The 16,866-nt window shown below is 39.1% G+C and overlaps 1 protein-coding gene across 1 annotated transcript in view; it reads left to right on the forward strand.

Moving 5' to 3' along the window:
- PCCA (propionyl-CoA carboxylase subunit alpha) overlaps positions 1–16,866 on the forward strand; it is a 264,586-nt gene that overhangs the window by 126,496 nt on the left and 121,224 nt on the right. The window contains 1 exon segment of the mRNA XM_040054654.2: positions 8,804–8,906. Coding sequence (XP_039910588.2) covers positions 8,804–8,906 — 103 coding nt within the window.

A 16,866-nucleotide genomic window follows, 5' to 3' on the forward strand; every position in this document is an offset into this window, starting at 1 on the left:
TTCAAAAGTATTTACCAATGGTTGCTAGAAAAATGTAAGGAAACAAATAGATTGGTTTCCTTTCACAAGGATCGGGTTTTAAGAGGTTGCCTTCTCTCTTAGCCAATCTGCTGTAGATGCTTTCTTGACCTGTGTGGTCAGAGACTTGGTTCTTCCCTACAGGTCTCTCACCTCAGCTGGCATTCATCAGGCCAAGCATCTTTCTTATTAAAAAAAAGACAGTATTTATAGTTCATCGTTCATGGGTCCTTTATGAATCCCGTGGAGATTCCTTTCCCTCCATTCATCATTAATCCAATGTGGCAGAATCCTCATCCCACTTTGGAGGCAGCACTGCCAGATTGGCAGTCACTGGACATGAGTGGCACCTTGCCAAATTCTAGTCTCATTAAGGAGCAGAACAGATTTTCCTTACCTCAGGACTCAGTGTGTGAGTGTGTGGATGACTATTCTTTGCACCAGAACTACTTGATATTGTGATGTAATTGACAACTCTGTGTGTGATACAGTTCTACATGTGGCATTAATGCATCCTGCTTGTTCCTGGCTCCTGACGGAGACCACAGGAGCAGGTGTTAGCTACCTTGAGTGGCAGTGGGCTTGTGATGCTTCAAGCTGAAAAGTTCCTTTGTTGTTTTTGCTGGGGGTTATTTAGCTAACCTTTGGGTAACTCCTCTGGCTTTCATCCAGCAGAGATTCCAGGGTACTCTGATCATCTGCCCTTCAAGGCTTGGTGCTGCTGTAGCTGGTCTCTCTCCCTTCCTTGACACTTGAATACAGAATCTCATGCCTTGTCTTGCTGATGTTTCTGGGACTATTCAGTCATTTTCCTGAGTAGATCCAGAACTCTAAACTACTATGAAACCTGCCTTTTTTTACTGTTACTGCTTTTGTTGGAGTAGTTTTTTTTGTAAATTCCTTGACTTAGCTCGTGAAGGAATCTGGTGAACTTCAGTAGATGTGCAAAGTGAGTGGCAGACTGGGAATGGTGAGAGGGGAATGGAGGAAAAAGGCCAGGAGGCAAGATGTTAGAGTCCCTATACCATATTGTGAGAAGGCAGCCTCTCCTGGCACATTACTGGGAACAATAAAAATAAACACCAAACAGCAGTATTGTGTTAACAGATTCTTAAGGATATGCTTTTGCTCTGGACACCAGAGGACACAAGAACAGATATTGTGATGCTTCATAATAGAAACTGATGATTGGTGCATGTGAAATTCCCAGACTTTGTTCCTGCTGTATGAAAAGTCTTGCTCATCTCCTTCTATGTATCAAACACAAGCACACATCAGCCTTCATAATTATAAATAATGAAACGTATTATGGCATTGTACTTCAGTTCAAGAGTAGTTACTTGAGAATAGTGATTAAAGGCTCACCAAAGAAACTGAGAGCCCTTTTAATGATGTAGTTTGCATTGGACCAAATCTTCATGCTTAAAAAAAACACTAACGACTTGAATTTGAGGATAGTTTTTAAGTACCCATTGAAAAATATTTCTACAAATCCAAGGACTCAAATGGAAACTGTTGAAGGCAAGCAAGGATGGTGGGCAGATGACAGGTTAAAGCTCAGCAAAAGAAGCAAAGACAAAAATTACCTTATATGTAATTTTTGTAATCACTTAAATTAACTTTTTAATATAAATAGCCAGGGTAAACTTTGCTAGGAGGATTTGAAAATTAAGTAGCTTCTTATATCTTACTATTGCTTATAGAAGATGAATAGCTGTAAAAAAAGAGCTGTGACAATCTGAAAAATTAGAGCAATGTATAGCCAACATAGATCTGGAAATATGTAAAAATATGTGCTGTTAACAGTAGGAATTCATACCAGAAGTGTGTTAAATTTGGAAAACTTAAGAAATAGAAACATTTCAATAGAGATGTGTGTAATATTAATGCTCAAGCACAATCCAGTGTGTTTCTTTTGTTACCTGCACAATTGACACTACAGTTGTAGTGATCTCCGTTGATGATAAGTAATGAATCTCAGCTGTGTTCTCTCTGTTGACTGCATGAAGTACTGGCCCATTTCATATAGGCATTTTTCTTCAAGTATAAATATTGAGTCTTACGAGTAAAATAAGAGATGCTTTGTTTTACAGTCTCATTTTTGAGTTCCATTATAATCCTTTGTTAGAAGACCTTTGCTCTAAGTTAAGAAAAAAGAATTATTAGATGTATCTTGGCTACTTTTCCATTAACCTATGTGATACTCTCTTGAAGTTACATGTAGAATGGGCATGTTTAGCAGTTTTAATGATTAAACTCTTTCTTCCCATCTTTAAGTAAACATTTACTACCAGGCGAAGTTTGTTTATTGCAAGTTATTTTAAAATAATAGGTGTGCTGAAAGTAACCTGTGGGAAAGCAAGTGCTGTCATACACTTTCTTGTCTGTGTGGGAGATGGCTGGCTGGAATGCTGGCTGGCAGTAGGTGAGCTGGAGTGGGTTGCTGCTCTGAACACCCATGCATGTTTTGGGAGGCGTGTGGATCTGACGGTGGGTGCAGGAACACTGATTAGGTCAGGTGGCACAAGTACACCTGTCTTAGAGTGGCCTCCAAGCACTTTGCTTATAGAATAAAAATGTCTGCCAAACGTGCAGGAGTCAGATGCACTGTTCTTCTAGAGCTTCCAGACAACCTGGGAAGCCTCTGTACTTTCTAGTCTGCATGATAAGAAGGAATTTTACTGTGTATTATCCCTATTTTATAGGCACAGAAACTGTATCTCTAGTTTCACAAAGATCCAAGAGGAGTCTTGAACAAAAAACAAATTAAAGGATCTTTAGGTTAGTACCCTGCTCTTGGGATTAGTCACTGTGGTTCATTCTGTTTCACAGTTTATATTTTCATAGTTTTCTTTTTAAGTATTGAGATTTTCTTCTTCTTGGTGTTCCACGCTTCCTGGTTATTAAAGGATGTCTGAAATCAGTCACTCTCTTTGGGAGACACATCGTGTGCTGATGAAAGATGGAGCATTTTCATCACAGAAGTCACCCAAAATACAAGAGGAAGAAAAGGAAAAAGAATAATTTGCTTTCCCTCTTCTAGCATGTTTACATCATTTGGATGGAGAGGAAGAACAGCAATTCTGACGGACAATCCTTTATATTTCTAATACAGAAAGGAATAAAGAGGAAGCACTTCTCTTCAGAGACTGTGTGTGAGGTGAAGGCTTTTAGATATGTCGTGTTTATCATAATTACGTGGGTTGGACAAAATGATTACTCAATTCTTATTAAACTATCTCTGGAATACTGTGTCCAGTTTTAACCCCCTCATGCTTGTAAGAAAGATGGAAATAAATGTGAATAAGTCTAATGAAGAGCCACAAGGGTGATGCTGGGGTTGGAACAGATGACCTGTAGGGAGAAGCTGGGAGTACCACTCTTATTTTTCCTGGAAGCTAGAAAGCTTAGGGTGGACCTAAGGACAGCCTTCTAGGACCTTGGTGGGGTTCCCAAGAATATGGAGCCAGGCGCTTCAATGAGTTGCACAGCAAGAGTCAGGGATCAAAAACCGGAGATTTTAAAGGTCTCACTGCACAAACCTCTAAGCAATCTATTCTGAATTTAATTTTGAGATTGCTTGCTGGGGAGAGGAGACAAACAGAATAAACTAAGGACTGTACAAGGTCCCTTCAACCTCAGTCATTCCATGATTCTGAGTGAAAGTGCTTTTGAAGGTGAATTGGGACTGCAGATATGACTTCAGGTCTGGAGGCTTTTGCTATTGGAGGGGGGAATGCAACTTCCTCTGTCTGTCACTGTTAAAATATGGAAGATGCTTGCTGCTAATTACATTAATTTTGTCTGCATTGGAGTCTAATATTAGTTTTAACTTTATGAAGCTGCTAAATTATAAAGGATGATTTAACAGTTTGTTTTCTTCTTTCTGGCAGGTGAGGAAAAAACCCACTTCTTGGTCTGTCACTATGTCCTTTATGATTCAGAATAGGAGAGGCTTCCTTACTGTATACTGTAGCATCCATCTTAGAAGTGGCCTGTACTCTGAGACAGACTTCTTCACTACTCTGAATGATTTGAGATTGCTTATGCTATGTTTGCCTGTCTTTTACCATGACTATTTCAGTGGAACAAAGCTGTGCTCGACTTCACAGGAAATTAAATCCTTTGATAACATTGAACTGTGTTTTCTGCCACAGCCTACTTGGTCTATGTGCCATCTGTAATGGTTAACTTCAAAATCCATCAGGAAGAACTTGAGCTGAAACAGAACCTAGGAATCTTATAAACATTGCCTACATTGGTGTTGATCTGAATTATGCATTGCTCTTTTTATCTTGCCCATTATGCTTTTAATTTTTATTCTTTCCAACCAGAAAACAGTCACTCTTCAAGTATTAAGTAACCGACTGGGGCACATAACCAGGGCTTGTTTGTTTTTATTTTTTTTTTTTTCCACTGTAATTGATAGTAGGAAACACATTTCTAGGACAAAATGCAAATGAGACTGTTATGGGAAAAATGACCTTTTATGTAATTTAATTTGAAGTTGGTTATGTAAAGTAATTGCATGAACCTTTTTGACTCAGCTAGGGGGATACTAGGATAATATTGATTTAAGCAATCATAACATCAGGGAAATGAGCGAGAAATACTTTTTTTCTTGTCTTCCTTCTGACCAGGGTTCTGCAGTTTAGTAGTAATAAATGTGTGCAGTCTAGTTTTACATAATATGAACAACGCTTCTTCTGCTCCTTTAGTTAGTTTCATACCCATTCTTCCTGTTTTGCATTCACCTTATGTAATTCAGCTGATAATTCAGTGATAATGCAAAAGTATATCCCAGGTTAAACAAAGATTTGGGAGCTGTCAGTTCCACATTTTATTGTGGAGGCAAAATTTCTGTGTAAGTCAGGAATCTGCAGTGATGAGAGCAGGGGAGAGCAATGGTGTAACTTCCTGTATTTGGAAGTTGGGGGACCTTTGCCATTTACTCATTTTATTCCCTTTCAAGGAAGCACTTGGACAGCTGCTCCAGAAGTAGCTTTGTTACTCTTCAAATCAATCTGTATGGTGAGTGTGAAGGGCTGTGTTGTTATATTTTTACTGATGGTGAATATTAACTTACTCCTCAAGACACCACACTGAAATCCTGAGGGGTAGCTTCTGAAGGGAAATAATATTTGATGGGAAAGAAAGATATTACTGTCTGGGACATTGGTGTATTTCCTAATATAGTAATGTAATTATAAGTTTGACTTCAAAACTGTTTAGAATTCAGCTGAGTGTAGCAGCAGAGCAAAAGCAGACAGCAAGGGAAATGGGACTGGAATTCAGAGAACTAAGGTAGTATTGACAGCAGTCTGTCCTGTGTAATAAATGTAAATGCCCATCCTTAGGAAGCAGCCTTTAATCCAACTTGTGAGGTATGCCTCCAAAATTATGCTAAGGACATTCTGTGGTATGGTTGTATGTTTATTGCCAGACACCAAACCCTAATTTTGGTATGTCCCTGTTAACAGTTTCTATTATCTTCCAGAAATCCTACATTGGATACTATAGTCATAACTTGCTTGCTACATCTGTGACACAACTGGTGTAAATAGTGACAAATGCATAAATATTCTTTTCATGTTGGCAGAAGCGAGTGTGACTCTTGATCAATTCTTAACCTGTTTTAACTTACTGACCTTTGTTTGCTGTTTGGAGTTTGATTTTTATTGAAGATACAGGAAGAAAATAGTTTTTGTGGCACAGGAAGCGCAGAAGCAGTTATTTCATCCAAGATGGAGGTCATGCAATAAAACCTTTGAAATGGGATCTTTCTAGTTTTACCTTGCTCCTTTATTTGAGTTGGTTCTAACAGTGTATGTTGGAGCAGGTGGGAGCGTGCAGTTTTGGTCACACGGTCTTGTCATGGGTCTTGGGCAGGGGGACTGAAAAGCAAAGGCTTTAGGGCTGGTTCCTGATGTGCCTTTAGCTGAGGCATGTAAACAAATCATCAGTTTTGGATTCTGTGTTTTTAAAAAAGTTATCTCAGTTTCTTCGCTGTGTGTTAACAATGGGGAAATTGGCACATCTTTGGTCCAGATAAATGATGTTATTACAATGTATAATTATATAAGGCATATATATACACAGACACGTGTGTGTGTATGTACAAATAGTACAAAAGTTCAGTGTTTTTTTTAAAATTTTGCCTTGCAATCAGTTTTTCTAGTAACTGGTGAAGGAAAGATGGAGTTTGTTTCTGAAGCCAGGTTCTCAACCTTTCAGCATTTGTATTTCTGCGTGTGTTTGTTGAAGTGAAGACAGTTTCCATTTCAAGGCAGATAAAAAAAATAAATACTGAGCAGAGGAACTTGCAGAAATATTCAGCCAGAATATGTTAATGTGGACTAAATCAAAAAGAAATTAATGCAGATTTTCTGAGTTTTGTTATTTTTAAATTTATACTTTTTGGCCTGTGACAACTTTGTACTGTTAGCTGGACTTTAATGAATGTATTCTCATCATTGTGGCGTAATTGCATTTCTGAGGTGGACTCTAACTAGCCTCTTTACCTAACCCTGTTTAATACGCCCAGTGGAATGATGGGTTCTGTGCAGAAGACATCCTGTTTTGAAACTGTGGCTTTGTTGCTGTAGAATCTGTTCCAGTTCTTTACAGCAGTCTCCATTCTGGATTTTCTTCAGGATGTCATTAGTTTTATTTTATTCTGCTGATAGAAATCGTCACTGGCTAGTAATCAGTACTGGGGAATGTGAATTTACATTGCATAAGACTGAGGTGATGGGAGGGTGGAGATGTAGAAGGGATCTGTGTAACTGTTTGTTTGCTGCAGGACTGGAAGCAAATGTATCCCCCTGGCCAGAGTTCCTCTGGGAGACAGATCCTTCTGAAGCCCTTCCCCCACCCTTTCACGTGAACTCTATACTTGTTCTGGATGATGGCATTTGCTGTGATATGTACACATAAAGCACTTTTTGAAAGCTATATTGTAACTGAGTTCAGCAAAGTCTTTCAGTTCTGAACCTTTATCTTTTGCTAACTTTATTGTGCAATCGTCCTCTCTTCCTTGTGATACACTCTTGCTTTCACTTGGCAAAATCTCTTTCTCAAAGATAAAGTTTGCCTCTTCATTGTTGTGGTGCATTAATTGGGTTTATATTTGTAATGTTCTTTTCTATCTGTCCCCGCCCAGCTGTGCACATCCCCCTCACTGAGATGTAACCTAATCTTGTTTCCTCCCACTGAAAAACCTCTGGGTCTCACCTATGGGCCCTGCCCCCTGGGGGAAAAAGCCATGGTGGGAAAGGGGCCAGCACACTCTGGCATCGGCTTTCCATGGGATAGGGTCGCAAGGCTGAGCAGGACATAAGAATAAAAGCAGAACTATCCAACTGAAGTCAGAGAGTCAAGGCTCTTCCTTTACCTTCGGCGGCCATCTAGTCTCATGGGGAAGGCTACACTTCGTGACAGTTCAGCTTTGCAGTTCTTGTCCTGTTTTATGTCAGTTTTAACTTCCTGCCTTGTGGGACCGAGTATTTTGTCTTTTTGTTCTCTCTCACAGAATCAGAGTGGCTTGGGCTTCAAGGGACCTTAAATATCACCTGGTTCCAACCCCTCTGCCATGGGCAGGAGTACCTTCCACTAGACCAGATTGCTCAGCACTCCATCCATCTTGGCCTTAGGACTTCCAGGGGTGGGGCATCCATGCTGGAACAACCTGTTCCAGTGCCTCACCACCCTTGCAGTAAAGGATTTCTTCCTAATGTCTAATCTAAACTCTCTTAGTTTGAGCCTATTCCCCCATGTCCTTTAACTACATGCTCTTGTAACTATTCTCCATCTTTCCGGCAGGCACCTTTCAGGGACTGGACACTGCAGTTAGGTCACCAAGCCTTCTCTTTTCCAGGCTGAACAATCCCAGTTCTCTCGGCCGTTCCTCATAGGAGAGGTGCTCCATTTCTCTACTCGTCTTGATGGCCCTTCCCTGGAATCTTGCATCATTCTTGGCCACCTATTTGCCATCTTTTCGTACCACATCTGTGTTGTGTGATTTCTGACCTAGAGGTGGGGAAGGCAGAGTTCTGTCGCTGTGCTCTTTTAGCCTGTTGATGGACAACTGAATCTCTATTTACTCTTCACTTTCTGGAACAAGACCAGACTGGGAGAAAACCCGCTTCATATCACCCCGGTTGTATCTTTTTGCCAAATATTTATTAGGTTGCCTGCCTTCTGATTATGAACTGCTTTGAGCCATTTTCTGCTTCTGATGTGTCAAACATAACATTGACTCCTTTAGTTGTGAACTAATGATTACACAAATAACACTAAATGACCCAGGGCTTATGAGTAGCCTTATCCCCATTTAGTTTTTGCTTTTATACTGTTATGCTGTCCCTTTTGATTGAAAGATCTGTAGCCTTTGCCTCAGATACAGTACTGAGAGTGTTCTATATTTTGAGTAAGTTCTAACGTACAGATGGATTCCTTACCAGCATGAGGCACAATATGTCAACCAGTGACATTTCAGTAATGAAAACAAGATGCTGCAGCATCATTCAGTTTCTTTTCTTTCAGTTGTCAAATTGTTTTTAACAGAGATACCAGTGTTAGCAGTTGGGCTGATTTGTATGAAAACATGCAATTTAAACTCTGAAACTCAGAGCGTCTGCTCTGCTATGCCTCATCTTAATTTAGAGGGAAAAAATGTAGCTTTCATTTGTAAGGACTGAAAGTGTCTTTACTGATAGTTGTTACTTTTTGTGTCTGTGTTGGTCTGTGGTATCTAATTTTTTTTAAACTTCTTTCTGAAAACTAGGACACAAGTTGACAGATCTTGAAAGAAGACAACTACTGGCAACAGCAGCGTCTTTGTATGTGGCCGAACAACTGAGATCACAGCGATTTCTAGGGACTCCAAGGTAAGTTCATTTCTAGGAACTCAGATGGGCTGATACATTTTGTTAATAGCATCTTCTCGTGCGCAAGAATAACTGGTGAGAAACTGCATGGTTTCTTAATATAGTCTGTTTTTTTCTAAATTCAAATGAGCTGTGGCTTACATTTCCCTACTTGCACAAGTCATACATGATTATTTTTATTCTAAGTATTAGCAACTAATAGGCACCAAAATGTGTTACAAGCCAGTACAGTAATTAATGCACATCAGGAGTTTCATTAATGCAAAATGTTGCTGCATTAGTAACTAACCACAAATTGAGCATCACAAATTTCCCATGTGCCCATTTGAAGCAATCTAAGCACTTTGGCATAATATGAATATTCAGCTACAGGGCTTTAAAATATTGTAGATTTGTGAGCAATTTGCTACCTTGATGGAGAACCTTAATAGTTTAGGATCTTAATTTTGAAAACACTTTCATAGTGCAAAGGTGGAAGGTAATTGGTGGAAGAGTCAACACCTTGCTTTAAGTATGGTTTTTTTGGTGCTTTTATTCCCCCACTCCATTTTTTTGAATCGTAGCTGCTGGTAACCTAGGCAGTACTGTTAACTGATCAAACATTGCAGTAGCCCATGTCAAAATGCTAATTCACTTCTTTTGCTTTTTTGAACAGTGTGCTTTTTTTTCTGTAAGATGTCTAGTTTTTCTTGTCCTCTGGCCCATCACTGTCAGTACCTTGAGACCTTTTGTTAGAATTAAATGAATTTGTGGAGGTTGTTTGTGTAGTTGGTGCTAGCAGTGTTTGTATACAGGGAATCCTGACTTCAGCATAGCTCTCCTTCCCTCATGTTTTGTAATGTAGTTGCATATATGTTTGTGTGTGAAAGAATTCATAGTGCAGGGCAGACATTATTCACATTCCATGCCAGTGGTTTGACAGTGTATTCCATTACTGATTTTACAGTGGTCAGGAATAAATCAAATGTGGTTTCAAGAAGTCTTCATTTTTATTTGTACCCACAAAGATAATTAGTACCATATGGTATTAAAAAAAGAAAGAGACACTTAGGGCAAGCATAACAGCTTTGTAATGTGTAGCATATGCAGGGCTGGGTCATTGCTTGCCTTATGCATCTATTGGGGAAGGTGAAGCACCTTTTGATTTCCTTCCACAAGTTATATCCTCCATAGTGAATGGCATAAGGAGAAGAACAGACACTCAAAGGCCACTGTTACCTAAAAAAAGGTGAATCAGGGAAAATGAGGAGGAGCCTTGACAGTAGTTTTTACTGGCCAGCATAGGAAATTAAGTAGTCTGGCACTGCTACAGAGAAGCAATGGGTTACTTTGTACGTAGAATAAGGATAAGAATTGTTAATTCAAGCAGTGATGATCAAACTGGTATTGCAATCCCTGCTCTGATTTGTGATTTTTTTTTTCCTCTTCCTTGTAAAATGCTCTAACTAGCTAAAAAGAAAAGAAAGGGTACACTTTTCAGTACAGTACACTTTCTCTTGCCATGGTGGGGTGTACTTATGAATCCTTCAGAAGTCAAGCCTTAGAATTTTCTCCAAGTGATGGCTGAGTGTGGTTCTTATTGAATGTGTCATGGTTTCAATACATACATACTGTTAGATCTACTTGCTTTAATGATAGCAAAGCTGCTTATTTGAGGCCAAGTAAGGATGAGCTAATGCAAAAATGCTTACTGGTGAATAACTTCTAAAGAAACCAAGCCTGGTAATGATAACCTTTCCCCAAAATCATACAGCTTGTTCTAAAGAAAAAGGAAAGAAGCAAAGGCAGAATGAGGTTGAAGGATTGTGCAGTGTCCTGGACAGTGTTCTCCAGTCTGTAGAGCAGTTAGTGGACTCCCTCTAGAGGGGACTGAGCACTGTGGAGCATATGAATTACTATAGTCCCATAAGGATTCACCATGCTCTTAACTTACCCAAGCTGCACCTGACTTGTTTTTGAAGGTGTTCCATATCCATATCAGTATTTTTTAATGAGCAAGGTTGTGGCCAGAGAAAAAGCACATCTTTATTCATAATACTGCACTCTGCTTGAATAATGCTTGTAAACAAAAAGTTCAGAGTAGGAACATGTGCTACAACAAATTAAAGAGGCCAGTTGTAATCTTGGGTGCAATCTTCACTATGGCAGAATTGGGCATTTGGAGTCTATGTGAGTTTTAAATCCATGTTGGAGGATGTGAGCAGACTAGACAGACTGCATGCTCCAAAGCTGATCCGTAACGTTCTCCTAATGGGTTGGACAAGTGCATTGATAAGTTGATCATCACCTGCAGAATTTCAGCTCTCTGGTGCTATTTATGTTGACAGCATTTTTTTTCATCTGCACTGAAAGCAATTGAGCAATTCTTGTGCAAAAAACTACTGAAGAAGTAGTATTTTGAAATCATACATTATTTCTTCTAAGCTTGTCACAGCTGTCAGGCAGTTTTCTGCTAAACTTGAGTTATATGCTTATCTTCGCTTTTAATTTGTTGGGTTTTTTTTCCCCTTTTGGGGGCCATACCTATAATGTGCATTCTTTTCACAGCTGCAGGGGTATTTTGTGTTTCCTTTTTTCCCTGTGATTTATTCAGCCCATGATTAGGATTGTTATTCTGGTCAGATAGACAAGAAAGTACCGTGCTTAGAGCTCTTCACAGAAGCTCCAGCTTTCACTGTCAGGGTACTGGGACTGTAATCAGATGAGGTACAGCTGAGCCAGATTAAGGAATCTTGTTGCAGGTTGCTCCCCCTTTGCTCTGTCTTTCTTTCTCCTCCCCAGGTATGCAGGTGTGATTTTGTGTGTAGTTGCATTCCACTCTGGTTCTGCAAAAATGACCTATGTTAGCATAGAAACTATTTAATAATAGTTTACTTTGGGTCATTGTGTCAGAAGCAGGTTACTTCTGACAAGTGAAATTATTCTGTAAGAGCTACAGGAGTGGGAGTGTATAGCAAGGAGGAAGATGTGAGCTCATAAAAGGGATTCAGAGGTGGGCCTTAGCTCTGTGCCACAGGTCAAACTAGTAGCAGCCTCAAGAAGGGGATTTCTCTATAACTGACGATACTTTCGGGGGTGTGACTGGAAAATATGTGTCTTTGCAGTCCCCTGAGTGACTGAATAATCAGCTGTAAGGTTCTTGCTGGAACATATTCGGATGACCAGCATGCTGTTTCCACCTTTGGCACCCAAATTCCTTCAGCTAGTTTCAGCCAACCTGACCTCTGTAATGGCAGTCTTCATTGCAGGAGGCTGTCTGGTGCTGAGGTTAATGCAGGCAGCAAGCCCAAGGCTGGTTTGCCTTTCCTGTGTTCCAATAAATGCTGTTATGGTTTGGGTGGGGCACCCACAGGTGAGTTTCCACTGTTTGTACTGTTATATAGTGCCCCATGCCTCATCAACAGTTCCAAGAACTAACTTGCCAGGCTTTAGCTAGAACAGCTGTCGGGGATCCATGCATTCTCAGAGTTACAGGAATATGGGCATTTACTTTTGTGATGCAATCAAGTATTTAGGGCATTTTCTATGTGGTTTTTTGTTTTTATTTAACACATTTTCTTGGGAAAAATTGGATGTGGGATGGTTTAGTTTTTGGGGATTCTTCCTGGTTGGGCTGTTTTTTTTCAAGTATTTTTGAAAGTTGATTTGCTAATGAAAGTGTTTGGTATTTTTTGAGCCACATACTAATGTGAATATTTGACTGTGATATCCAGATAATAGGGGCACATATTTCCTACAGGAAAGAGCTATGGATGATTAATGATTGTTTCATTGTTCAGCTTTTAGTTATTTTACCTAGGACTTTTCCTACTTACTCCATAGTCCACTTTATTGTGAGACTGGTGCCACCCACAGCTGCTGAACAGATTTACAGCATCTAGTAAAACCCCAAGGTCTTCTAGACAGAACTTGATCTTGTTTCAAGTGGAAACATATTTTGGCTGAAGTGAATCCAGCTTATTTTATGTCTGTTTGATGTAGTTAGCCTTTGAGACCAGAAATGATGTTGTACAGTTGAATCTTCACATTTTGGCTTCAGACTTGTTTTCATTAGTGGGTTGGGAGGGGAATAGGAGAGTGTCTCTCCAGGTGTGGCTACATCACACTATCTCATGGGTCTACTAATGTGATGTTTATACTTCTAAACCCAATTGCCTACAGCACTTCCTATGTGTTGCTTGTGTTGGCTGCTAAGTGTATTTTCCTAATTTTTCTATGGGTTTTACCCTTTCATCATTTATGACTTGGAAAAAAACCAGTGAGGCTGCATGCCCATATTACCTGATACTACACACAAAAAGATGGTAACACACTGGAAAATGTTTTAAATTGCTAGTAAGGAAAAAAAAACCAACCCACTAAAGCTTTTTCTTGTTTGTGTGTTTAATACAGAAGATGATTGGGAGTCTTGAGTAAAACTGTTCTTGTGGGACCTTAGAGAAATCAGTTGAATTTGGCCTCAGTTTACAAGACAGCGTGGCCTTAATACTTTGCTGCACTATTGAGGTTTCATAAATATCTGTTTATCAACATGCATGAAGTATTTTGGGATGTAAAATGGATTATGCTTTTTAAACATACAACAATATTTTTCAGGGAAGGAAAATGTTATAGTGAAAAGTCAAAATACAAGCAAGTTTTTGTCAAGTTCTGAAATAGCTGGGATAATTTTTGTTTTGAAATTCTGAAATCCAGGGATCCAGTGCAGTAAACATAAAATGGCTGGTGAACTGCAAGAACAGAAATTAATTTATTTAGCTTTATGTTTAATGAATTATTCTAGGTTCCTGTCTGGGTTGATTCAGTACAGCTATATTGATGTTTGCCTTGCCAAAGCTTGATTATAGGGCAGCGAGGGAACTGCTCAGAGAGCAGTAGAGCCCCGCACCTCTCAGTCATCCTTGCTCTCACAGAGACTACACCTATTACCCTGCTGGAGTCTGGGACAGAGCCAGCTCTTTGCCAGCCTAGGGCTTCCCCATATGGAAGGATGGTCAGCTGCCCAATAGGAGAGTTTTCTGCCTCTCCTGCACTGCTGGAGCAGCACAAAATAAGGTTATGTTACATTAATTTTAAAAAGAAGGAAGATGATGTCAGGAAAATTCACTGGAGGCAAAGAGTTCTTATTTCAGCACAAGCGCTGCTGAACTATATCAATTGTATTATGTGAAATTTAATTTTTATTTCTTCCCTAGAACTGCAGTATTAACATGAACAGTTATTGCAAGTGCGGCTAAACATCTGTGTTTCTCTCTATCCTACCGATGCCCTCTGTATAGAGATAAACTGCTTTGTTTTCATTGGTATGGTTGATCAAGTCCAGCCTACTTGTGGCTTTCTTCATTCCCCCACTTTGGAGTTATGCAATCATCCTTAGCTCATGAAAACAACACTGTCTTATCCTTACTGTTCTGGTCCCCTGCTCAACAAGTTGAGCGTTCTTCCCATGATTTACTGTTAGCCCTTTGAAAGTCTTTGGTATGTTTGTGTAACTCATGCAGCTTCACACCATTATTCACTGTGTGGTCTTCTCTTTTGCCACAGACTTGCAAGGTACTAAGACCCTGTTCTCTTTTTCATGTGAATTCCTTGTTTGTAATGGGCTTTTCTGGTTGTGGTAACCCTCTTCTCTCTCTGGCTGTTATCTAATGTTGTTCTTTTGACCTCTCATAAGTCATTACTGTATTTTTTTTTTTTTTTTTGTAATCTTGCTTAATAACTGTAAAACCAGATGCCCCATATAATATTCTAGATGTCTTTAAAATCTGATATTTACCCTTCTTGGTTGTTCAGTTGCTTGTCACAGAAAGAGGATTATATGTGCTAGAAATGACCAAGTAGCTGCAAATCAATGAAACATTCTTTTACCAGTTGGGAATGAACTTCTATGGAAAATATAAAAGTTGAAATGGGACGTTAAGGTAGCATTTATGACTCTACAGAGTGTATGTATGGTATTTTTTTCTTTGGTTTGATTAAATTAATGCGATCAGATTGATAATACAAGTAATACAGGGTATTTCTGTAGTTGTTTGAAAGCAGAGCCATTGTTGCATATGATTCCTAAACATCTATTCCAGGAATAGAGCAGTCTGTCATGGGAAATTTTCGTAGCTTGTCATTGTTGTCATTTGTAGGGAAAAATGTATTCTGGGCACACAGGAATCCACACTTGCTCAATCTTTAGAATTGCTAACTATTATGAAATCATTATGAAGGTAATAATTACCTGAAGTTGGAATCTCAGTGAACATCTCTTGGGAAGATCCCCCACATCTTGCTGAGGTGATTGCTGGTGGGAAAGGCATTCACTAAAGTAAATGGACCTGGCTAAGTCCCTATGTTTATTTTTTATTTTCACCATGTCTTCTGGGAAAACAGCATCTGCTGTAAGTGCTTTATAGCTTCTGTAGCTACTGTTCACTTAATGCTGAAACTTGAATTTGCATAATATAGACATGTGAATGTTTTCTATTGTGCTGCCAAATTCCTGTCCCTTTTTTAGTTGTTAATCTGGCCTTTTTCTCATCTGTGCTTTGCTTATGACCTCTTCGGCAAGATCCTCTCTTTACGAGACCTCTCTTTATTTAATTTACTTTGATCTCCTCTATAAGCTCAACAATTATTTCCTCTCATGCAGGTTTACACCTCCTAAGCCTGTTCTTTAGTATTTGTCCCTGTGTAAAATGTGTATTCCTGAAACCCTAGAACTGACAAGGTGTGTGCTAATCGCCATGTGCTCCCTGGTCATTTTACAGGTATTTTTAGGATATGTTTTTGTCTTCCTCTGTGTATTTTACTGGGAGCTTCCAGGAGCAGAAGTGAAGTTGTCTAGGATAATTTTATGGAAGGGCATTTTTCTTGACTTCTGAGGTCTCTAAGCTCAGTAAATATATCTGTAATTGCATTCGCATGAGAAGTTTTGCTGATGTTTCTTTCCTAGGATTATTAAAGATAAATATGACCATCAGCACCTGACCTTGTGTATTTCCTTGAGGCACTGGTTGTGTCCTGCTGTTTGTTTGTGTAGTGTATAGCTTATTCTGGATGCTGTTGCTATAGAAATGTTGTCAACAAAATATATGGAAAGCAAGTCTCTCATTCAATATTGTCTGCATACTTTTACATCTGTGTGTCTTGATTTGTCCATTCTTTAGCATGCTTGCTTCATTCACGTTCACAGAGACTGTAGTTAAATACAAGCTACTGATTGAAGGGATAGGTAATTCATTTTTACCTTTGTTGTTGAGTATTACAATTTTCAACCGTTTCTTTTCCCTTTGATTCAACTGCAGAAGTAGGATGGGACACAGAATGGCCTCATTATTGTAGGAGTATTTCTCTGTTCCCTGCAATGATTCCAAAAGCTCTTGCACACTTCATCAGTATTATTGTAATTCTTTGGCTGCAGGATATTTGGCAGCTGTTGCACCCCACTGGCAAATCCTATTCAGACTTCACTTCCATTCACCATTGCCATTGGAGAATTGATTTCTCTCTCCTCTGCTCTAACCTTTCCCAATTCATTTTGGATTGTTCAATGTGAAACATTTTAATTTCATATCATACAGCCATTCAGCTCACAATCCTTTTTTAACCTGTCACCAGGGTAACAGCATAGCATGCTTGCTTTAGGCAATCAAGTTTTTATTTCACATGCTTAATGTTGCATTAAATGTTTGCATTTTGTTTAACCCTCTTAAATACTTTAAAATGTGGATATGTTTTGCAGGGTAATGAAGTCTCTGATTTTAGTGTCAAGTCTTTGCAGAATTTTTTTTACTTAAAATAAAAAAAAAAAAAAAAGAAATCAGAAGATGAATACAGTAATGAGAAGATTATTAATAAAATCCCAAATGGCTGAATGAGGTAAACATTCATAGAATGGCAAAAAATGTTTTTCCTCTGGTTAAACCTTCCAGAGGCTTATTATAATCTTTAGACCTGTACTGTGGGATTA

This window comes from Hirundo rustica, chromosome 2 (genome assembly GCF_015227805.2).
Source record: "Hirundo rustica isolate bHirRus1 chromosome 2, bHirRus1.pri.v3, whole genome shotgun sequence".
Lineage (NCBI taxonomy): Eukaryota > Metazoa > Chordata > Aves > Passeriformes > Hirundinidae > Hirundo > Hirundo rustica.